This window comes from Gymnoscopelus microlampas, assembly GCF_963454915.1.
Source record: "Gymnoscopelus microlampas genome assembly, chromosome: 6".
Lineage (NCBI taxonomy): Eukaryota > Metazoa > Chordata > Actinopteri > Myctophiformes > Myctophidae > Gymnoscopelus > Gymnoscopelus microlampas.
This window is the reverse complement of record NC_139943.1, coordinates 16,176,186-16,202,073: the sequence shown is the minus strand read 5'-3', so window position 1 is coordinate 16,202,073 and position 25,888 is coordinate 16,176,186. Positions and strand designations below refer to the sequence as shown.

At 40.9% G+C, this 25,888-nt stretch overlaps 1 protein-coding gene across 1 annotated transcript in view; it reads right to left on the bottom strand.

Moving 5' to 3' along the window:
• The window catches only part of agbl1 (AGBL carboxypeptidase 1), a 222,385-nt gene that overhangs the window by 88,995 nt on the left and 107,502 nt on the right, over positions 1 to 25,888 (bottom strand). Inside the window, exons 15-20 of the mRNA XM_084060959.1 lie at positions 17,179 to 17,262; positions 16,583 to 16,672; positions 16,001 to 16,149; positions 11,072 to 11,159; positions 10,343 to 10,475; positions 8,098 to 8,251 (exon numbers count right to left, since the gene is read on the bottom strand). Of these exons, the coding sequence (XP_083917085.1) occupies positions 8,098 to 8,251; positions 10,343 to 10,475; positions 11,072 to 11,159; positions 16,001 to 16,149; positions 16,583 to 16,672; positions 17,179 to 17,262 (698 nt within the window). The remainder of the gene's footprint in view (positions 1 to 8,097; positions 8,252 to 10,342; positions 10,476 to 11,071; positions 11,160 to 16,000; positions 16,150 to 16,582; positions 16,673 to 17,178; positions 17,263 to 25,888) is intronic.

The following is a 25,888-nucleotide window of genomic DNA, read 5'->3' as shown; positions in this document are numbered from 1 at the left end:
CCAACCTGTTTACTAAAGAGCTGAAGAAGAATGGATAAAAATTGGTATTCCGACCTGTTTACTAAAGAGCTGAAGAGACAAGAGACCCCTGTCACTGAACAGACACTGATAGCAATGATTACTATCAGCATATAGTGCTATTTTCCCTTCTTCAGGTCAGACTGAATTGAATACATGCGTTTCCTTTTGAGAAATGCAACTTATATATACTTGATATATATTTATGCTTCATCATATGACAATTTAAAGGTATAGGGTAAGTGATATGTTTTTGTTAAAATAAGTGTTAAATTGCTCTATATTCTGATAGTACTCATTGAGTGTTTGTTCGGTAACAGGGGTCTCCCCGTCCCTCCAGCTCTTGATTAAAAAAGAAAATGCATTTTTAGGTAGGGATACCTATTTTATCCAATCAGGAGGGGAGAACTCACACAGGATACAGATTCGACAAGTGGCATTGGAAGTCATGGCAGAAAGAAATGAGAAGACAAAATTGGAACTGGAACACTATGACATTGAAGCTGATAAATGGGTACTTTCTCCTGATTGGCTGAAGATTGGCCACCCACCTGAAAATGTATTTTCATCTTTAATGTTTATTAAAGATCTGGAGAGACACAGAGACCCCTGCTACTGAACAAACACTCTATAGCAATGATTATTATCACAATATAGTGCTTTAACCTTTTAACAAAAACCTTCTTGTTTTAACCAAAACATATCATTCACCCTACCTTTAACAATTTAATTAAAACTGTTTATTACACGGTCTGTTATTGCACAATAATGGCCGCTGCTATCAATAATAGACAAATGGACACACCTGAATCAAATTAATCTGTCCGCGGTGCTTGGTTGTGGTCGTATTCAACAAGGCAGCCATATAAACATACACATGCTGTCATTTTGCAGCTAAACAGTACACTAAAGAATGATTTTGCGGTAATTGATTCAACAACACTATTGTGGAATGGCTACTTTTACTAAAATCAGCACTATGTAACGTTCCTCTTCCACCCCGGATTTGACCCCAGGTCTACTGGGCAAGTGCTGATGTTTTTACCAGTGCCATCTATTAGAGAGTTACGCCAACTCCGTTCACTTCTTCGGGCCAGGTCTTCTACATACACATACATTGGCGAATAGTGACAAATCCCTAAACCGGAAGTTCATGGAATGCATTGACGGCTCCTTGTCACTATTTCCAGCTACATGAACCACGTGACCGACGCTGTTTCTGACCCCTCATTGGCGCAACTCTCTAATAGAAGGCTCTGGTTTTTACCATTGAGATAATAGAGCCGGCCTGCTTGCTCAGGGGATAAATTGAATCTTGACCATCAGGTCAAAATTCATGTCAGATCCTGTGTCTAGGTGAGACATGACCTTTGACACAATCTAAATGTCTCAATAGAAGTGCAGGGAGACTAAATACAACCACCCCAATTATATACGTTATATATTAACATACTCTACCATACAGATTGGACAAAATTACATTTTATTCACAACAAAAAAGTTAAATAGTGCCGCTAGTAAAACACCTTAGTATTTCTTCCAGCGTTGTGATTTTACAATGTAGGATTTACGCAGAAAATCAGCAAGGTTGCCCCATATTGAAGTGATATGATTAAAGCTGAAGTTACGAGGTTTTCACGTGACCACACCGCTCTGACGGGTAAAGCCTCGCTCATGTTCTAACCCAGTGACATGGCTGGTTGTAATTAGACCTGATTAGCATAGTAATTTGCATACAGAGGAAGGAAACTGGAACTGATTAGTTGTGACTGCTCGAGGCCTCTGTTGCACTTGGATTCAAGTTGTTTGTCTGTGTGGGTATGTGCACGTGTGTTTTATCTGTTAATCCCTTCTCTTGCAGGAACGGCGCACATACGCACGCACGCACGCACGCACGCACACACACACACACACACACACACACACACACACACACACACACACACACACACACACACACACACACACACACACACACACACCACACACAACTATACTTGTGAGCATCAACATTTTCGGACGCCAATTTTATGAATGCTATTATATACATCTGTGTCTATTTTTTCTATCCTAACACAAAAGTTATAAGCTTGTAGATCTGCGATTTTCTGTGTCTAATCCAAACCCTAACCTGAATCTTTTCCTAAATGTAAGCCTAACACACACACACACAAAGAATGATGCATTTTTCACCATAAAACAACCATTTATCTTGTGAGGACCAGGACAATTGTCCTCACAATGTCTACTTCTCAAATTCTACTATATTTGTGGGGACATTTCGCCCTCACAAGTATAGTAGTACAAGCACACACACACACACACACACACACACACACACACACACACACACACACACACACACACACACACACACACACACACACACACACACACACACACACACACACACACACACACACACACACACACACACGTCTGGGACTGATAATACGTGGTGGTACTATCATAGTCTCACTCGGCTGCTCGCTGAGCAGCTGAGCTAGGAGGGTTTCATGGTTAATTCTGTCCCTGGAGGGGACGTCAGCACCGCAGCAGAGGGTGAGACACAGTCCACTTCCTCTATACACACCATACCATATCCACAGGCAACATGTCTAGGCTTGTGGACGGCGGCCATATTGCCTCCAGTGGGGATTTGCAATCGCGATGAAAACCAACGTTGGACTGTAAGGTAAGAGAAAGTCTGAGATTCTTGATCGCTGTTAAAAAAACACCATAGCAGGCCTGGGCCGGCGTAGCGGTCCAGGTTCGACAGCCTTTGCTGCATGTCACTCCCCGTCTTATACAAAATAAAGGCATAAAAGCCCAAAAATAAATCTATAAAAAAACAAACAAAAAACACCGTAGCACCTGCCTTAACCACTTAAACCCCAGCATCCGTATTCTGGGGGGGGTGGCGAATTAGCAGAAAATAGCAGATCTACAAGCGCCAACTGTTGGCTATTTTTTAGCCAATATAGGGTTTAAGTGGTTAAGGTATACAATAGAGACCTTAAGAGTACAACCGGGGAATCATGTTTTTTTTGCAATGATGCAATGATTTATACAGTATGTTGTGTCCTGTGGGCTGGGCACCTTTGGTGCGTGACACAGAAATAAAGACATCTATCTATCAATAATCTATCTTTTCTACATATAAAGTAAGTAAGCCTTGCCGAGCCCTATCTCCTGTCTCTGTAGCTTGAAGTACACCCTCTGGACATGACGCTAGTATGTCACAGGGACTTACACCGTGTGTGCCGAGTGCCAAGCAGGGAGGCACTGAGTCCCATTGTTATAGTGGCCTACGAATGTGACACGTTGTGAGCTTGTAGATTTGCTATTATTTTTGATAATAATTTTCCAGAAGATCCGTAAAGCCCAAAAATAGGGACACAAGGGTTAATTAAAGTGGTTAACAGTGTTATCTTCATTTTTTTTTTTTTTGTTTAATGTGTCAGTACACACTTATTTCCCCATTCAGAGGCAAATTATATACAGACAAGAAAGATAACTTTCAACCTGACATCCCTATTTTGAACATTGAGTTTTGAATGACCCACTGGTGTGCCTTGGGAACTAAAAGTGGTTGAAAACCACCGGTGTAGACACTGTATGAGAGAAGCTACCAGCCTCAGAAATGCATAATGTTCCCAGCAAGTCCCGTTATGAATCTTTAGCAAAACAATGCCATTTTAACAAATCTACTTTATGAGGCTGTCGCACCAAAACCAATGCTCATTTCCATGACAATATCAAGCTGTTTGGCCGCTACAGTAAGTACACCCGGCCACATTCAACATGTTCGGTTTGAACAGAGATGCCAGTTAATTTGGGGAAAATTCATGTACCCAATGGAACGCAAGATTAGTCAGTACTTGCCATTCTTCCACAACAGCCTGCTTCACACTTGCACACATTTGCGTCTCTAGGAGTTGCCAAGTGCTGCCATCAAAATGTGTTACTGCCGGACAGTTGGATTTCAATTCAGTTCATTTCAATGTTATAATTGTGCCAAATCACAAAAAGCTTTGTCTCAAGACACTTTACATAATAGACCATTCGATGAAGGCTCCAATTGCGTTTATTTAAGTAAAGAGTTGGTTTTATAGTCTTTTCACTGATTGGAGACAAGAAATGTTACATCGGGAACATGTCCGTGAAAAACGTTGTTCCTAATTTAAACTAAGTTTGAATTCATACTGTGTAACATTTATTTTAGCAGTCTTTTTGCCAATACCACTGGTAGCTCTATCCGTACGGCACTGATTAGAATTCAATTTGAAACAAAGACATGGAAGTACTGCTCCAAAACGAATGCTGAAGGGTCCTTGCACCGAGGATATTTTGGAAAAGGAACAACAACGATGTCAGAAACTGTATTTATTCACTTTAACCCATTGAGACCTGGAGCCGATTCTACATGTCTCCTAAATCTCAACAGCATTCTGAAAAACGCATGTTTCTATATCAGTGGTGCTCAATCTTTTTTATGTCAAGGACCCCCAACATGATATGTATTTGGCCGCGGACCCCCATCAAAATATTTTGTTCCAGGGACCCCCCAGAAGCAAAGATTTGAGTTACAAATGTTCGCTTTAAAAATATATATATTCAAAGATTTGCACAAATTTTCACGATTTTTCAAAAATAGCAGATCTACAAGCTCGTAGCGCTGCACTCGGTGCCGCGCTATGAGCTTGTATATCTGCTATTTTTGAATAGCACAAAGTGTAAAATAATTCTTTTTAGCTCAAATCTAAAAATGACACAGTTCCAGGTCTTAATGGGTTAAAACTAGGGCCGGGACTTTATCACGTTAATTTCGATCAATTAATTACAAAAAAATTATCGCGTTAAAAAAATTAACGCATTTTAATCGCGCCTACTTTTTCACCGCGGAACGTTTCTCACTGGACGAGTTTCACACGGACCTATTATCCAGCGCACCAGGTTGGTGCGCTGGTATTATCGGTCCGCCTGAGAAGCTGTCTGAGAAGTGAGAACGACGTGGTTCTCACAACAACAGAGCAGCCACTGAATGAAGACGTGCCGCATAGCCTGCTTGATAATGTTGGCTGGGCAAATCAGAATCTGTAATGGATGCCGCCCCCCACGCGCGCGTTTGTCCCGTTTGGGGGGGGGGGGGGGGGGGGGGGGCTTGCACGATGCGGTGCGGGTCACATGCGCGCGATTTTTTTAAATAATTAATTAAACGACTATAAAACAACTAACAACAACACACTTTACCAGCCTCCAATGGTGGAAAATAGCAGATCTACAAGCTCACAATGCCTTGTGCTTGTAGATCTGCTATTTTCACATGGTTACTGTATGTTTTATAATATTAATCGGAATCTACAAAGTAACTTGTAACTAAAGTTTTAAAATAAGTAAAATATTTGCCTCTGAGATATAGTGGAGTTACTGGAGTAGAAGTAAAAGTATAAAAAAATTGGAAATAGGCGTATTCGAGAGTCAAGTGCAAATACCTCAAAATTGTACTTAAGTACAGTTCTTGAGTACATGTACTTAAAGACGTTTACCAAAATCCATTTGAAAACATTTTTTTTCATTGATCTCAGGTCAAATATTGATGTGCGATTAAAATACGATTAATTTAGATTAATTAATTACAAAGCCTCTAATTAATTAGATTAATTTTTTTAATCGAGTCCCAGCCCTAGTTAAAACAAATAAATAAAAACATTTCCGGTACATTTCCGATTCCTGCGTCGTCGTAATGGCATGAGTGTCGGGGGCAGACACTCCGCGTCTAAAATAGTATTTAGATAAGCTGTCAAAAAACACATTCATGTGGTTATTTTGGAAAAAATACCCGTGAAAGTTTACACCAAAAAATAACTGTTATTTAATTGAGAAAGTGTGACTTTAATATTGACTAATTAAACTAATGTGATAATTTAGAAGCTCCCGAAAAAGGAGATCAAATTGTGTTGGAGAAGCGAGCCACCCACCACAGGAGACTGACACTCTAACCCATTAAGACCTGAGCCTTCTAAATCACTAGTTCTCACACTTTCAAGATTTGAAACATATTTTGAGATGTTGGTCTCCGGCATCTCTCTCTTGCTTGTCTGAAAAAAACACTCATTTCATCGAGGTTCGAGCCCTCCTCTTCTCCTTCCTCATACTGATACGACTGCAAGCAACTCATGAGAAACAGTACCTCAAATAACGGCCAAATACATATCATTTTGGGGGTCCTTCACATGGAAAATTTGGAACATCACTGATATAGTAACATACTGTTAGGATTTAGAAAACATTTTTATTATGTATTTGGCCGCGGATCCCCATCTCAAAATGTTTTGTTCCAGGGAACCCCAGAAGCAAAGATTTGAGTTGAAAATGTTTGCTTTAAAATTACATGTATTCAAAGATTTGCACAAATTTTCACGATTTAAAAAAAGTAGCAGATTTACAAGCTCATAGCGCGGCACTCGGTGCCGCGCTATGAGCTTGTAGATCTCCTATTTTTTAACAGGCAACGCAAAAAAAATTAAATGACACAGATGCTTTCCCGGGGCTAACGGGCTAATTATGTTAATGCTGATACGGCATAGTGAATCTCATATGGTTTTCTCCCAGACAAATTATTCCTTCATATTTCTGATTGCCAAGGATCACTGGGTTTCAATTAAGTACGGAAAAAACAAACAAAGTATGAGATATATCTCCACGTCTCTGGCAGGGAGGCTTATACAGACTATTTCCCATTAAGTGATTGTTTCCTCCGTAAATATACGGACGGTCCTTCTATCCGTCCGTCCGTCCATCCATCCGTATGTCCAAGCGTCTGTCTGTCTGTCTGTTCTCACTCAATCATCACACAAACAAAAACTGTTGGGGCTGCTTTCCTTCAAATAAAGAATCAACTTTTCGAGACCGTGTGCATTTTTTAGGGAACGTGGCAGTCAGTGTTGCCAGATTCTGTGAGAGAAACAAGCAACCATGTCTAGGAAAACCACCCTAAAAGAAGCGACTATGGGCGAAATGAGCACTTATACATATACATCAGCTATTTGAAAATAGCAGATCTACAAGCTCACAACGCGTCGCGATGCGACGCGTTGTGAGCTTGCAGATCGGCTAGTTTCAAATAAAATCTTGCGGGGAAATTATAATAAGCAGATCTGGCAACCCTGTTCGCAGTAGCTATTGCCACTGTATAATGTGGTCTCTAAAAAGCTACAGGGATGGACATAAAGTATGGCCTTAGAGCAGAGCTCACTGGCATTAGTGTAAATATGATGAATATGTGATATTACTGCAGACATGTTATAGAGCAGAGCCTGGTGCACACGTTCATCATCTGAGTCGTACATACATTCATTACACATGTAGCTCTAAGCCTCAATAAGTAAGATCTCTCTCTCTCTCTTACGCTTTCATCTTTATTGCTGGGATGCTTCACAAACATCCTCTCATTTACAGCTTGAAGAGTGAGCACTTCACATACTACACATACGCGTACGCGCACACACACACACACACACACACACACACACACACACACACACACACAGGGACGTCACAGGCTCTCAGAAGGTGGGGGAGATGGACTTTCGGTGGACTATACCCCTTATTTTATACTTTGGCTATTCAAAAATTGCAGATATACAAGCTCATAGCGCAGCACCGAGTGCCGCGCTATGAGCTTGTAGATCTGCTATTTTTGAAAAATCGTGAAAATGTGTGCAAATCTTTGAATATCATTTTTTTTCAAGGGAACATTTGTAACTGTCAAATGTAAACAAATTTTGAATTTTCAAAAATGTGCGTTTTTTGGGCGGATTTTGTTACGTTTTTTTCCGGTGTTTTGGTTACTTTATTTCGGTTTTAGGGTTAGGGTTAGGTTATTTAATTCATATTTTTGCCTGATTTTACCGATTTATTATTTAAAAAAAAGATATATCTTTTTTTTTTCTTTCCAAAAAGTGGGGGGTATGAAATCGCGGATCCATGAGAGTGAGAGTGTCGTGTCGTACGCACAGTGAATGGCCGTGACGCCCCTACACACACACACACGTACGCGTGAGCACGCAGACTTACGGAGTTGGTGCAGGTCTCTCATGCCCCTGGTGGCAGGAGAAGCAGTGATGGTGACCAGGGGACAGGGGTTCCCAGACAGGGTCTGACACAGGACCTGCTGCCTGAAGAACACTTTGGAGGGGTCCACCGAACGATGGAGCACCATTAGATGAGACTGGAGAGAGAGAGAGAGAGAGAGAGAGAGAGAGAGAGAGAGAGACCAATCTTTATGGGTCACAGGTAAATATCCCCTTTTGGTTCCCTACATTTAAAATATGATTTCAAAAATATTTCCCAAAAATATGACACATTTTCATTAAAAACAATATAGACGTTTTTTCTAAGAATTTATTAAATAAAGAAACAAAATCTAAGACATTTGCGATGCGACACATTGTGAGCTTGTAGATCGGCTATTTTCACAAGTTTGGGACCCGTGGAGACATCAAACTTCTCTTTTGGGTCTTAGTGTGTGTGTGTGTGTGTGTGTGTGTGTGTGTGTGTGTGTGTGTGTGTGTGTGTGTGTGTGTGTGTGTGTGTGTGTGTGTGTGTGTGTGCGTGCGTGCGTGCGCGTGTGTGCGTGTGCGTGTGTAAGTGACTGAGGGGATGTGTAGCCTAATGTGTGTATTGTGTGTACTGTTGTTTGTATATAGACCCATAGATATATATAAAGGCTAGATGACTCACCCGCGCTGCTGGCCAATGGAGTACGACGTCGCCACATGGCGGCCATCTTGGGACGGTCATTCATAACATTATGTCTATGGTGCATATACTTTGAAACAACCATAGCGTGCTCAGTTTTCATCCGATTTTCAAACGGTTTGGTGTTTTGTAAACACCAAAGATGTAGTTATGATATTATTGTATAAAAAAAAAAACATGATTATAATTATAAGTATGCAATATCACAACTACGTCTTTGGTGTTTACAAAACACCAAACTGTTTGAAAATCGGATGAAAATTGAGCACGCTATGGTTATTTCAAAGTATATGCACCATAGACATAATGTTATGAGTGACCGTCGCAAGATGGCCGCGGTTGAGCTACGCTTGCGCCGCCCCCTTGAGCCATCTAGCCTTTATATATATCTATGTATAGACCAGCTTGGCAGACAAAGTTATCAACAAACAAAGACCACATGAACCCAGAGATCCACATTGTGAGCCAAGGCTGTTCCCATGTGGATCCCGTGATCCACATGATTACATTTTCCTGCATACATAAACATTCAGTATGGAATCGCTGCACTGTTTTATATATATATATATATGAGACCCCTGGGGGAGCCACATTAATGTCCGCTGCCTTGTCCCATTGTAGCCAAAACTATTACATTTGCATCCAATAGCAGCTCAATAAGTGCTTCGTGACCTCCGTTGCAGCAAGCTCATACCCTTAATTCCCAGGCCTGCAGGATACAACCATTTTTTTCCCCCTATATTTCCGTGACTCATATAGTTTTTAAACTTCAATTTCTGTGTGCAAGCAAAAGGAAAGTAGCTCTGAAATAACACAGCAAAATTGAGTTTTGTGCCCCGAACCTGACAAATGCGAACTTTAGTTCAAGAAATGCTTATTGTAGAAATAAGTAATGTGATAAACAAAAGTATTCTTTGTTTCCACGGCCTATTTTACGCAGAAGACGTTCTATCCCTTCACAATGCAACCAGCTGCATTTGCGTGTGCGCGCCCGTGTGCACGTGCGTGTGTGGGTGCGTGTGTGCGTGCGTGTGAAAATGACACTGAAACTGTAAAGTAATGGCATGGATGGATGAGATGTACTGTACACAGCTTTATCTGAGAGGTGGCAGAACCATGTCAGCAAAGTTTCAGGAATGAGACCTCAGTCCTGTGTGTGTGTGTGTGTGTGTGTGTGTGTGTGTGTGTGTGTGTGTGTGTGTGTGCGTGCGTGCGTGCGTGCGTGCGCGTGTGTCTTGTGATTTGGGGCTGTTGGGGTGTCATCACATTGATGAATATATATGTTCTGTGTTCATCTAATTCCTGTATGCCATAAGCCGGAGGGATTGGAGCATTGTAATTGGCTATTTAGTAGTAGATCCCCTAAGCCGGACAGACAGGCTGTAGTTCTACGGTACATCTGTTGGGTCAATCTGAGCAAGTGATGCCTCTTTTTTTATATCTCTGATCCTCTACTTTCATAAGAAATTAAAGACAGACAGACAGACAGGCAGACAGGCAGACAGACAGACAGACAGACAGACAGACAGACAGACAGACAGACAGACAGACAGACAGGTACCTGTAATGCAGAGTATGTGTAAGGATAGTGGTAGGCCAGATAGCAGACGTCATCGACGTGTCTGAAGGTCACGGTGAAGGTCAAAGTGTAAAACGTTGGTCTCTTCTTGCCCCGGGCCGCACAGAAGTGGTTTCTGGGTGAGACGATAGGAGGAGTCAGATCAGATTAAAACATGGAACGAAACACCTGGAATTTAAAAGTCCCAGTCCAAAGAAAAAGTCAGGTTTACATTGTTTCTGCATAGAGCTTCAACTACAATAGAAATATTTTAATCTTAACCACAACCTACATACTTAATTTACCGGGGTTCCACAGGAGTCTACACTAGACCCCCTCCTTTTTCCTCCCTCTACACCTAATCTCTTTGGCGAAACTAAAATAGAAACTAGCCAATCTATAAGCTCACACAGTGTGTCGTGAGCTTGCAGATCAGCTATTTTCACATAATGTCTGCCTCAAAATAGGGATGCTAGGGTAGGGTTCATGTGGTTAACGGGTGACATAGCATAGCCTGTTCAGGACTCATGTTCATAAATGTGCAGTGAACTTGAATTCCAAGCTTTTTTTTGTGGATTTTTCTTATGACATGAAAAGCCGACATCCTCAGTGGAGCCCTTCATTATGTAATATGTACCTGTAATAGCAGATCTCTTTCATTATGTACCTGTAATAGCAGATCTCCTTCATTATGTACCTGTAATAGCAGATCTCCTTCATTATGTACAGTACCTGTAATAGCAGATCTCCGTTCCAGTCCTCTTCCAGTGAGGTCGGCCTTCCAGGGCTTCCCTCACCGAGTACAGCACAGGCTGCATGCCTGCAACAAACACACACACAGACAGACACGCACAGGCACACCGATTTAATTTCTCGAAAGCATCAAACAATTAAGGGTTAAAAAAAACAGACTTCTTTCCATGGTGGTCCTCTCACATGAAGCAGAGAACAGAGACATACATAACAAATACAGTCAATGAAAACTTTTAAGGGCTAAAACCATTTTAAATCAAGCACTAGCAAATACAATGCAAATATATTCCAACGCATTGTGAGCTTGTATATCTACTATTTTTGGGCATATGTTTGCCTATACTGTATGCCATGCCTATAATAAGGTTCCTGTCGTTAAAGACGTATTTGCAGACGACCACATACAGACTACCACACAATGGTTCAATTATGGAACCTTAACACATTAAGACCTGGAACTGTGTCATTTTTAGATTTGAGCTAAAAAGCATTATTTTACACTTTAGGCTATTCAAAAATAGCAAATATACAAGCTCGTAGCGCGGCACAGAGTGCTGCCCTGGAACAAAATATTTTGATGGGGGTCCGCGTCCAAATACATATAATTTTGGGGGTCCTTCACATGAAAAAGATTGAGCACCACTGATATAGAAACATACGTTTTTTCAGAATGCTGTTGAGATTTAGGAGACATGTCGGAATCGGCTTCAGGTCTCATTGGGTTAAAGACGTATTTGCAGACGACCACATACAGAAGTACTGTATGTCTACCACACAATGGTTCAATTATGGAACCTTAATACAGGTCCATTTGGTCCAAGGGGCGCACTGGACTAAATCCAAATCAAATCAAAACAACCAAAGATTCTGTGGTGAGATCATTTCCTAGAGAATCAGAAGATAACTATCTTTCAGAGGAGAATACATGTTCATTCTAATAGGACGCATACAGGAGGAGTATACGCCTCCCTTTGTGTTTGCTCTCCTCTCGGATGAGACCAATTTCCTGGAGAAAAGAGCTATTTACTGGAGCACGGGACGTTCTGTGAAAGCCCTGTGTGTGTGTGTGTGTGTGTGTGTGTGTGTGTGTGTGTGTGTGTGTGTGTGTGTGTGTGCTCAACATACAAACACATGAATGTGTATGTCATTTAAGTCAGCTTTTAGCCATACTGTAATGTCTCATCATCTCTCTCTCTCTCTCTCTCTCTCTCTCTCTCTCTCTCTCTCTCTCTCTCTCTCTCTCTCTCTCTCTCTCTCTCTCTCTCTCTCTCTCTCTCTCTCTCTCTCTCTCTCTCTCTCTCTCTCTCTCTCTCTCTCTCTCTCTCTCTCTCTCTCTCTCTCTCTCTCCCCCTCCCTCCCTCCCTCCCTCCCTCTCGGCTGACCTGATTGTTGCTCTTCTTATAGTTAATGACTTTAATTTGCTGCCATGTCAGCCGTCTTGCTTATATCTCTCTCTCTCTCCTTCTCATTATGGCCATCCCTCCCTTTCCTTTGTAAAGAAATAATGTTTGTTCTCAGCACACACACACCCACCCACACCTACAACGAACAGATTGCAAATAGATCGGACACATTTCCATCTTTTCAATGAAATGCTGATAACTTCAAAATTGTGGTCATGAGCGCAATATCTGCCCCGGTCAAAAGGATAAGGATAATTCCTTTTAACAGGTCGTTCATGAAAGTCCTTGCGGTCTTGTTTCCAATGAGAACCTGTGAGCAATTAGGGGTTAAGAGTCTTGCTCAGGGACAAATTTCATTTCATCGACACATATGCTGGCCTGGCCTGGAATCGAACCTGGGGCAACCAGGGCCTTTGGCTCCCTAGGCGGGCTCACTAACCACTCAGCTATGGCCGCCCTAAGAAGGGATTCTGTCTTGAATTGGAGCGACAGATGTTGGTCTTTCATAGCCTGGGACCAGATGAATCTGCGAGTGCAAAAAAAAATTGCACTCTGCGATTTGGGTCTGGCACCGCTCCATAGAGAATTCATTTCCTGCTCCAGAAGACATGGGTAACCAATCAGGGCCCAGTATTCGAATATGGAAGACTGTAATTGGTAGTTGGTTGTAGGTCTAACCAATTGCGTCGAGGGCCATTGTTTTGATCCCGCCCCTTGGGAAAAAAAACGTCCTCATGGAAGCACCAGACTCATATCAACGCAGTGATATAGTCGGCTACGCCAGGCTAGGTCTCTCAAGCAGGAGACACATATGGGTTCAAATCTCGGGACATGAAACTTACAGATTGCATCTTTAACTCTTTGACTGCCAGGAATTCATTCATTAATGCATCCGTCTACCGTCCCCTTGCCAGCGAAAGCAGTGATTTTACTTTGAAAAATTATGGAATATTCTCCGTGACCTGCTGTAGGAAAACAATAGCCAGCAGATAAAGGCACTTCACAGCCCATCAGATGAGCAAACCCCCGTCTGTTCTCTCCATTCAAATGCATTGGTCCAGCGAGGGCAGTGGAGTGAAAGATCCAACTCGTTTCACAAAATATAGTCGGGAGGATAGCCTAATCTTATCAGCTTTTGTTTTTGTCGCAATCTTTCCACAATCACAGGTTAATAGCCTATATATATGCATTCTATTATCCTACCTTTTTCTCTTAGGTTCTATAAATCAAGGCATTCTTTGGAAAAGTCACAAAGAAAACTGAAACTAAAAAAGAAAACAAACACAAACTAACTAAAACTACTTCTGCACACATAAACCTAAGTCAAATTAATGAAATAAAAAGGGAACCAGAAGCCAGTTGCACCTGCTGGATGTGCACACATTCTTCCTATAAGGCTGGTCTTGACATACAGAATGCGTGCCAAGATCAGACACACGATGCACACCTGCTGCCCCCCTGGAAAGTACCGTCATGAGAGAGCACAGCTGGGCTGTGAAGGATATGGAGTGTAGAACCTGGTATATACATGCATCTCCCCAAATAAACGAGGCCAGCACAAGCTACACAAATAAACACTATCCATAGTGGGAGCCCTGTTAATCTAAAAAAAAAAAAACTGACTGACTGACCAACACAATAATTGCATTGACTCATGTGTGCAAGGGCCTTAAAACTAAAGCATAAACATCCAAAGTTAATAATCACTAACCCACTGCCTCATATAGCTTGCAGCTCCACCTGTCTCTCTTGTCTCGTACCTTGTTGCTTGTAAGTTGTGCCTGCATTCTAATTTCATGTTAGAGCAAAGTAGCCTAGATACTGTAAGCTATCGTTTGCATTTACTTTGAGTCTTATGGACTACGTGGAAGTGCTTACCTTCCACTGACTGTTTTGAAAAATGTGAAATTACATACACATTTGTAGAATTATTGGATGGTGCACAAAAACGTTTGGGGAAAGGGAACCACTTTAACAACTTGACCCTGACCTGATCCAGTTAGCTAGAGGCTTGTTCACCTAAGCTGGTGAGAAATTGTCAATGAAAACGTCCACGGTCCATCAGCTGTATTTTTTTCATAACGCTTTTAAGATAGATAGCAACTGTTAGCATTTTCTTCATAGTCAATAAGACATTCCTTATTGAGTCAACGTTGGCTAAACATCATTGCGCGATTAAGGCGTCATAGAAGCTCGAATTTCATTGAATCATGAATCTATCAATTTCTCCAGTGGCTATTTTCTGCTACAGTAGACCTAATTCAAATCAATCCACGCTTTAAAATTGATTCATACACATTACAACAACGAAAACAGCACGATTATACTGTGCTGGATTATACCTATCTCAAGCAAGTTCCAAGTGAATGGGATCCAATGGCTTCCTTTTGACAATAAAAAAAAAAACGACGATGCTTTGGAAAACAGTCAGCAGAAATGTCACGAATACCGTGAGTCACAGTCAATGGGCTAAACATGTCCAGACCACCGGTATGATCCTTTAACCACTTAACCCATTGAAACCGGGAAAGCATAGCATACTTTGGCTATTAAAAAATAGCAGATATACAAGCTCGTAGCGCGCCACTTCGTGCCGCGCTACGAGCTTGTAGATCTGCTATTTTTGAAAAGTCGTGAAAATGTTTGCAAATCTTTGAATACATATATATTTTTTAAACAATATTTTTAACTAAAACATTTGCTTCTGGGGGTCCCTGGAACATAAGTTTTGTCAGAAAACTGCTAATATTTATTGCAAATCGCAAAGCAACTATTCTAAGTCGCTTTGGATAAAAGCGTCTGCTAAATGACTGTAATGTAATTGGCCTCAGGTCTTAATGGGTTAAAGGTGCTGTCCGTGGGCTTTGTTGACCACAAATGTTAAGAATGTTATTTAGTAGGGATGTCCGATTTTATCGGCCTCCCGATATTATCGGCCGATATTAGCATAAAAATTGATATCGGGAAAATATCGGTATCGGTTTTTGAAAAAAAAAAAATTTTTTTTTTTTTTTTTTTTTTATTTTTGCTTTAAAAATAAGTTACAGGAGTTCTTACTGTATATGGTGTGTGTGATATGAAATTTGAGCTTACCCTAATCACAATAATCCCCGCATATATCGGTATCGGTTGATATCGGTATCGGTAATTAAGAGTTGGACAATATCGGTATATCGGTTATCGGTAAAAAAGCCAATATCGGACAACCCTATTATTTAGATAGCATGTTGTTTAGACAGACTAGGTTTGATGTTTACCTGGTGAGCATTGCATTGTGCTCTTTGCACTATAGTTACCCTGTCGTTTGGTTACAACGCTTATTCCCATCTCGCACTTGTAAGTCGCTCTGGATAAGAGTGTCTTCTAAATGCCTGCATTTTAACTCTACAAGCTTGCAATGTGTTGTGAATGTTAGAAATCATATAATGTTCACCTATAATGACATGCATCCAAGGGTTAATGTGGTTAAAGTATTCAAAGGTAAGAGTATTTTTTCTCGTCTCACCGTAGTTGAACTGACTGTTGGTCTTCTCACAGTTGATGACGTTGAAGCGATACGGAACACCGGCCACCATGTTGCTGACCTCAAAGTAGAACCACTGGGTGTGCTGGGAGCAATTAGCATCCGCATTCAATATGAGGTCATACTCATTCCTGGAGACGAGAGGAGAGACTGTTGTTACTTACTGTATGTACTGTTATACTGATTGTTTGTTTGTTTGTGTGTGTGCGTGTGTGCGTGTGTGTGTGTGTGTGTGTGTGTGTGTGTGTGTGTGTGTGTGTGAGTGTGTGTGTGTGTGGACTACACCAGACTTTTCAAAGCGCGCGTATTCGTGGAATTTACTGCGCCCGTACAGCATGTTTGGAAAGATCCAATTGATATCAATGATACGGGCTACACCAGGCGCGCGGATATGCGAGCCCCGACTAAAAGTGCGTGCGTGTGTGCGTGTCGCTTTGAAAAGTCTGGTGCAGATGCAGCGTGAGAGAGAGAGTGCATGAAAGAGCAAGTAAAAGTGTCAGATGTTAAAAAAGATCAATAAAAAGAAGTTGCAAAAGCGAGCAAGAGTTGTTGTCCATACAGTACCTGCGGACCTGGACAGCTTTCCTCAGATTCCCACACTCAAACTTAGAGAAGAACTTCAAGGAGTTTGACCTCTCAGATGAACACTGAGGACTAAGACAGACGGACAAGACAGACAGACAGATTGTGAGGGAGAAATAGAGAAACTATGTGAATCCATTCAACATAATTTCTTTGACATTTCCAGTGCTTCTGCAGGCCTCAACAAGTTCGATATAAGACATTTTTTAACATCACTTTAATACCCATTCACAGCTATGTTGGAAAAGAGTATGAAGAAGGATATGAAGAAACATCAGTAATAATATGATTGAAAAGTAGAAAAGTGCGCTCCTCTGAGTGCAGGTCTCCGCCAGGCCGGGTTGCCTACCCTGGGCCCGCAAACTTTTGAAGGTGATCATAGCCAACTGGAATGGAATCTAAAGAATCTGACTGATACATCTTGATCACATGACCCCAGAGATAATGTGTACCGATGTGTGTGTGTGTGTGTGTGTGTGTGTGTGTGTGTGTGTGTGTGTGTGTGTGTGTGTGTGTGTGTGTGTGTGTGTGTGTGTGTGTGTGTGTGTGTGTGCGCGTGTGTGTGTGTGTGTATCTACCTGGGATCCTCCAGGTCAAAGACTACCTCGTTGATGATGTCATCAGGATTTAGGAGACGCTGGATATCCTCAAACACTTTCTGCCTGTTTACACACACACACACACACACACACACACACACACACACACACACACACACACACACACACACAAATACACTTATTACTGTGCATGTACTGTATCATATAGTTTAGTAGAATCACCATTGTTAAACACATATTCAACACATTTGTTCCAGAATAGCTACTCTGCTCAACCAGCAGTGTAGGCCGTGTAAAACATTATTTTCTGACAAGTGAGCATCAACTTGCTGATGTTTTAGTCCATTGGCTCTAATAACATTTAGCCTTTTGATTGCTACACTGGCGTTGCCCATATTTAGGATTTAGCTTTTGTTAGGCCTACATTAGTGGTTCCCAAACTGTTTAGCTCGAGACCCAAAAGGGGGACCTAAACTAGTGAAAATAGTCGATCTACAAGCTCACAACGGGTCGCGATTCAGATGCTTGTAGATCAGCTTTTTTCATATACATGGAATTTCTTAGATTTGTTTTTATTTTATTTATTTATGAAATTCTGTTGAATAAATAATATTTGAAATTTCTATTTAATTTCTGAAAATTAAAGGATTTTCTTTTACATTTTGAAAATCTTAATAAAAATAACAACAATTTTAGTAAATGTAGAAAAAAAAAATCACTTGTGATCCATTAAAAATGGGTCCGTGACCCACACATAGATCCAGTGTTTGGGGGGAAACACTGGTCTACATCAGGGGTCTTCAACCTTCTCAGGCCAAGGACCCCCTAGCTGAGAGAGAGATGAAGCAGGGACCCCCTCTATTGTATAAAATTGCGTTTCAGATAAACTTTTTTTTTGTTTACTTGGTCTGCTCTTTTTCCCTCTACACCTATACCTCTTTGCCAAAAATAGCCGATCTACAAGCTCACAACGCCTCGCAGCGCGAGGCGTTGTGAGCTTGTAGATCTGCTATTTTTGGCTAAAGTTCTCCTCAGAAATGGGATGCTAGGGTTCAAGTGGTTAAGGTAAAAAATATATATATCATATCAGAAAAAGATTTGGCGGACCCCCTGTAGTAACTCTGAGGACCCCCTAGGGGTCCCCGACACCCTGTTGAAGACCCCTGGTCTACATGATGCCTCCTCTGCACCGGCTCCACAGAATCCACCTCGGTGACAGTCATGCATCATCACCACATGAATAAACAGCCGCAAAGCCTCCGTTTAGAGTTTGACACATGGATAAATTGCAATCAGATACAAATTTGCAGCCGAGCGCAATTTGCCTTAAGGGCAAGGGCAAATTGCACTCAGCTGTGACATTTTACAGGTCTTGTTTGCGCCGGCATCATTAGCACAACAATATCTGTTGTGAATCAGACTATAGAGCTGTGCCATCGGGGGAGCGGGATCCGGGAAGTCCCATGGGACCAGTGGTGGAAAAAGTACTCAAATGTTTTACTTAAGTAAAAGTATCAATATTGCAATGTGAACTGTTACAAGTAAAAGTCTGGAATTCAAAATGTACTTGAGTAAAAGTACAAAAGTATTGGCATCAAAATGTACTTAAAGTACCAAAAGTAAACTCATTATCCAGAATGTCCCATTTCATAAGTTTTCAAATGTATGTTTTTTTTTTTTAAACAGCCGATCTACAAGCTCACAATGCGTTGCATCTTTACGCATTGTGAGCTTGTAGATCGGCAATTTTCAAATGGCCGAAATATATATAGTGTAGGGCTGAAGTGGTTGCTGTATGTTTTGTGATAATAATCAAAATCTACAAAGTAACTAGTAACTAAGTTTTCAAATAATTGTAGTGCATTAAAAGTACAATATTTGCCTCTGAGATGTAGTGGAGTAGAAGTACTAACAATTGGAAATACTCCATTCAAGTAAAAAATACCTCAAAATTATACTTAAATGCAGTACGTGAGTACGTGAGTAAATGTACTACACGGGACCCAACGCAAATCTCACATAAGGTTTTTATTTGACTTTATTGCTGTTGGTGGGAATGGTAGGAATGGGCGGTCCCGTATTCCCGCATTGTCCCGCAATAAACCGGATATTTATTAACTACTTAAACCCCTGTATATGGTTGACGGGAGTCTCTCTGGGCTCTATGCTAATGACTTTTCTGTTTTGCGCTCTGCATTAAATATCCTCGCTGAAAATAGCAGATTGTTGCAGCCTGTTGTAAGCTTGTAGAACTGCTATTTTCCTGCGAAAAGTTTTCACCAGAATAAGGATGCAGGGGTTTTATCTTATTGTCGAGTAGTAAGCCCAGCCCACTGTGTCACTGTCCATGGTGCTGTATTGTCCCCCCCTCTCTCTCTCTCTCTCTCTCTCTCCCCCTCTCTGTCTCCCTCTCTCTCTCTCTCTCTCTCTCTCTCTCTCTCTCCCTCTCTCTCTCTCCCCTCTCTCTCCCTCTCTCTATCTCTCTCTCTCTCTCTCTCTCTCTCTCCCCCTCTCTCTCCCTCTCCCTCTCTCCCTCTCTCTCTCTCTCTCTCTCTCTCTCCCCTCTCTCTCTCCCTTCCCTCTCTCCCCCTCTCTCTCTCTCTCTGTAATGTATTTGGGTCCCAGTGGAAATGTTGTCGTAGGCAGTAACTAGATGTATACTTTTTTATTTTCTTGACTTTTTTTATGCCATGTAGCACTTTTGAGATTGGTGACAAATCAAATGTATTATTATTACTATTACTTAAACATTTGCTGTGAAAACACCCCTCATATTGGTGCAGTCACAGCACATGGGCCCGGGCTGAGGGTATCGCAAGTGGGCCCGCATAATAATTGGCAAACATTGTGTTATTACGTGGAACACAATCCACTGATTGACAATAAATAAAAATGTATGATCTTTTTTATGATTTATGATGATTATTTATGATTTATGAGATGTTCAAGTGGGCCCTGATGTCTGGTTGACAATGTCAATGTTACATGAAGCAGGCATAGCACACCGGACTGGACACCAGACGACCACTGCCATCTTTATCGTACCTCAGACATTGTTGCAATTAACTCTCGCCATCATGAAGAGAGAGAAAAAGTTTCTCTTTGAGGATATTAAATATTAAATCTTCCTGGCAAGGTTGTGGACGTGTCAAACCCTGAGACAGAAAGTATAAGGTAGGATTCATTCATTCTAATCACCTTCATCCTAAGGTCTTAATGGGACAGGTCTCCTCCAGACCTTCCAACACTTGCATGAGTGGCTGCTGAGACGCTTTTATGAGCGTGAAAATGAGTGACCCCCCGCCTCCTTTACCTTGGCCTCCTAGACCACCATATCTCAATCCAATTTAACACTTGATTGGAGATTCAGAGGTGCACCTGGGTCACTGTTTTTTTCTTCTTCTTCTTTCCTCATTTGGGTCCCACCTTAACCCATTAAGACCAGGAACGCACCTGACACATTTTTAGATTGCTTTGGATATTCAAAAATAGCAGATATACAAGCTCATAGCTCGAGCTTGTAGATCTGCTATTTTTGAAAAATCGTGAAAATTAGTGCAAATCTTTGAATATATATATTTTTAAAGCGAACATTTGTAACTCAAATCTTTGCTTCTGGGGGTCCCTGGAACAACATATTTTGAGATGGGGGTCCGCGGCCAAATACATATAATTTTGGGGGTCCTTGACGTGAAAAAGTTTGAGAACCACTGATATAGCAAGTTTTTTTCAAAAAACTGTTGGGATTTAGAAGACATTTTGTAGAATCGGCCTAATGTCTAAATGGGTTAAAAAAAAGTTTTTCCTTCTCTTTTTACTTGAGTCCTAATTTTGACTGTTGCCATGGCTATCTGAGGCTTGAATAAAAACCCTCAACCTTTTTCTGACCTTTTCTCTCCCTCTTTCATCCAAACTTTTATACTGCACTTTCTTTCCTCCCTTCATCTGTCAAGTCTAGCTGGACACTATTTTCCATATCATCCTATTTTCCACAGTGAGTGCAGACAGCTTGAAGAACATTGCTGAATGGGTATAGAGAGGGCCCGCCTGGGAAACTAAAGGTCCCAGCCATGTTCAATTCCCGTCTCCGGCAATGTATTGAGGTGTCCCTGAGCAAGACACTTATAACCCCTATGCACTTAAGCCTGACCACTTGGGTAGCAATCAGCTGGGTGAAGCTGAAAACCGGATTTTCCCAGCGGAATCAAATAGGTCAAAATTATAAGGATTACACTTTATTATTTAACAATGTTCACTTAGTTATACATAAACATGCACCTACGCTCGCTCGCTCGCACGCACGCACGCACGCACGCACGCACGCACGCACGCACACACACACACACACACACACACACACACACACACACACACACACACACACACACACACACACACACACACACACACACACACACACACACACACACACACACACACACACACACACACACACACACACACACACAGTTGGTGTTCCCTATCCTTATCTTTGTTGTGCATCATCCTATATTCAAAATCCTTTACAAATAGTGTTAAGGAGCAGAGCAGAGCAGATTGAAGAGAAGAGAAGAGAAGAGAAGAGAAGAGAAGAGAAGAGAAGAGAAGAGAAGAGAAGAGAAGAGAAGAGAAGAGAAGAGAAGAGAAGAGAAGAGAAGAGAAGAGAAGAGAAGAGAAGAGAAGAGAAGATTAAAGAGAAGATTAAAGAGAAGAAAAGGGAAATAGAACTTAAATACATACGGGTCTTTACCCCATAATGATTAGTTGCCTGCCTGCTCTTTGGTAAAGCACTTGATAAAAGCAGTCCCGTCCAATTATAGAACACAGACAGAAGCAAAGGCGACAGAAAAGAAGGAGGAAAAAAAAGACCATTTGGGTTTGAAATTAGACAGAGCTTGAAAGGTCTCTCACATTAAGGCCTAATCTCATTCCACACTCGGGACAATTTACTCACAAAGCGGCCCCAACAAAATAGCCTTAACAGTAGTCCTGTTAAGGGACTGCAGACTTAAACTGTTCCTTTTATTTATTTATTTATTTGTGAGCGCATACATACTGGCAAAATAATTAGATAAAGTTCACAGCGAAATTAGGTCTTTAACATTTTTTAAATGTCAGCGTCTGTTGGCCTCATGAAAGTGCTGAGAAAATGTCTCATTGGGAAGACGTGAAGAAGTGCGCACACGCACGCGCGCGCACACACACACACACACACACACACACACACACACACACACACACACACACACACACACACACACACACACACACACACACACACACACACACACACACACACACACACACACACACACACACACACACACACACACACGACCAGCACACTTTGAACTGTTGTACGTACACATACAGTACAGACATACAGGGCACATATACAAATAATTGCAGACACAAAAAAAAACATTCACATGCATACCCAGACACACAGACTCACAAACACTAATAAACCCAGATACGTTGAAGATGGAGATTGTAAATAATCCCATACTGACATAAACAAGATCAGCTAATTTTGTAGATAAAGATATAATGTTGTTATGATGTTCTACATATAGACTGTGTGAGCCCCAAACCCTATAAAAACTGGTCAAACATTGGCATTTGAAAATAGTTGATTTACAAGCTTACAACGGTGAGCTTGTAGATCAGCTATTTTCACACTATTTATCTGTGGAACCAAGTCAAACTAAATGTAATGTCTCAGCTGCTACAATTCCAAGAGCATGTCAGGGTGGAGGGGTCCCCAGTTCAAATATGATTATTTTGGGGGCCTGTAGAGGTTGAGAACCAATACGCATGTCGAAAAGGTACGTTTCAGAAAAGGAATTACGAAGGAAGGCATTACGTGGGTTTTTTTGCGCATCAAATAATTCACTAAGTTAACATCCTATCTCTTTAACAAGACAAGGTAACTTATTATGCTTATTTAAGAATTAAGATTTAAAACAATTACTGAATAAGAAGAAAGAAAACCATGCAGTATGGTGATGTAGCATCAGTAAACACAAGATTAACACAGTAGTTTATGTTAAATATCTTTGCTGTCGGGCAGAAACATCTTGACTCCATATTCTAACGTTTTATGTTTTTTCATAAATGAATGCCCTACTTCGTCATACTACAGCGTCACTCATTCCCAAACATTGTCTTTATGCAAGAGAGGGCTGCCATTGCCTCCATACTCCAACTTGTCGTGGAATTTACGACCGCACGCTAATATATTTATCAACCGCTGAGATAAATCAATGAAGTCTGAATACACAATGACTCTGTCTGGGCTCTTTATTGTAAGGTTCCGCAGGCCTGTGGAAGCGGTCTGCCAGTCCCCCAACAAGGCGATAATAGAGAATGTCTGTCCAAAACAAAGTTTTCACATCAGCAGCATTTCGGTCCAGCTGGCTCACTGTGATTAACCACACGTTCAAAGACAAGACTGAGCTCTAGTAGCGTCTCTCTCTCTCTCTCTTTCAACCTCCACTGAACTCACGCTGAACTCACAGCCACCAGATATGTGGTGTCCCTAATACTTGGCATTATCTTCACAAAACATGCACACATCACTGTCCCGTCTACACATTTCTGCCTGTAATGCTGTCAACACAATATGGCCTCTCATCTCAATGCACTATAACCCATGAAGACCTGAGGAGCCCATTCTACAAAATGCCTTTTAAATCAGTAGTTCTCAGTCTTCTCACACTTTTTAAAAAAAATGTTCATAAATAGCAGATGTACAAGCTTACAGCGCGGCACGAAGTGACGCGCTGTGAGCTTGTATATCTGCTATTTTTGAACACCCAACGGCAAAAAAAATCTTTAAATGACATAGATGCTTTCCCAGTTTTAATGGGATAACCGCCTAGTTTTGTGATTTTCCATCACTCAACCGGAAAATTTCCTCCTAAAAGCTTTTTTACCAATTTGTTTTTGCTAACCCCGGGCGTCCCTATTTCTGTCAACATTAAATGTTTTCTAAAATTAGTTTTCGAGATTTGTCAACATTCTTTACAACTTTTCAAAAATGGTGAAGCTCCACAACACATTGTGAGCTAGATCAGCTACTTTTGAATAGCCAAAGTATAAAATAGGGCTAAAGTGGTTAAACTGTATGCTTCTAAGAAAAGAAAAAATATATCATTAAATATTATGTTGTGTATTCTGGTATATTTATATTCTTAGTACACCTCCCCATAAATATCTGTACTAATAGAAAATAGACCCTAATTTTCTCACTCATAACAGTTACCTTCCAAACTGAATTATATAATGTCCATAGAGAAGGACAAAGTAAAAAGCTCCTCCTCAACATTGAAGTAATGAAACATTGTTTACAAACATTTTGGAATCAACCTCGACTGATTCCATCTAATCCTACAGATGACCTTAAATAACATGCTCTTTGCTGAGCAGACATAAATGTCAAGCTGAAAATGGCCAGAAGAACTCAAACCATCGACCATCTCTGGAACGGAAGGTCCAATCTGTTCGGGCCCGTTGAGGACTCTCTACTCTGTTATACTCTGCTGAACTCTATTACACTATGTTCCCTCTTAAGGCCAATTCATGCTTTGAGCCACACTACGTGTGTCACAACATTCTGAGATCTGAGCATTCACACTGTCTTCAACTTGCCCAAAGCATCACCCGCAAAATGTAAACAAGGAAGTGAATGTGGTCTCATGAATCTCTGCGGTAACAGAGCTTACTTTGTCTTCCCAACTAGTCTGACTCTGCGTATATGACATTATATGAATCATCTGCTACCTTTCATTTTTCCAGAGGTACGCGATGCCGTCGCCGAATGTCCTCCACAACGTTTTTTTTTTACGTTTTGACGACACATTCATCGTGCGTGGCTTAAATTGGTCTTTATGCTCTGTTACGCTCCGTTTCCTCTAATTTACCTGTTATACGCGTTTATACAATGTTACCTTGGTTATACTCGTGCTTCTAGTGTTCAGTCAATAGAGCTGATGTCTGTGATTTATTATCTCTAGATGTGTATTATGTTTAAAATGTGTTTATTATCAGTTATCCCCATCCTACCTTTCTGAGGAACACAACTACATAAACATTTTTTTTTTTTTTATATCATTAATCAGATTTATGTGCTTTGCACACAAGCTGTGATATAATTGTTAAATACTATTATTGTAATTCTGTTACATATTGTAATTCTGTTGCATGTAGTTGTGTAATTACTATAATTATGTATGTATTCTGTGAACTCTGCATGGAATTCTTTGCAGAATGATAGGGAAACTTGCTGAATTAATTATGTTAAATGCTTTTAAATCCAGAATGAAAGAACTGGGGGCAGAATTGTTCCGAGGTCATTGTTTTGATTAACTTTTTACAAACAGTGTCTATGCGATGCGTTGTAAGCTTGTCGATCGGCTATTTTCTGCGAAAGCTTTCCCCACGATAACAGAAAACAGAAAATACACTAATCCGCTCAATCATATGGGTATAAGTGGTTAATCATCAATGTATTTTCTCTCCTGGTTAACCCATTAAAACCGGGAACGCATCTGTGTAACCACTTTAACCACGATTTTAAAATAATAATAAATAATATACCTTTATTTGTATAGCACTTTTGAACAATCAAAACAGTAATCAAACAACAACAATGCAATAACAGTAATATATTAAGTTTACAATAGAACAACAGAGCAATAACAAACAATATATCAAGCAGTTAAAA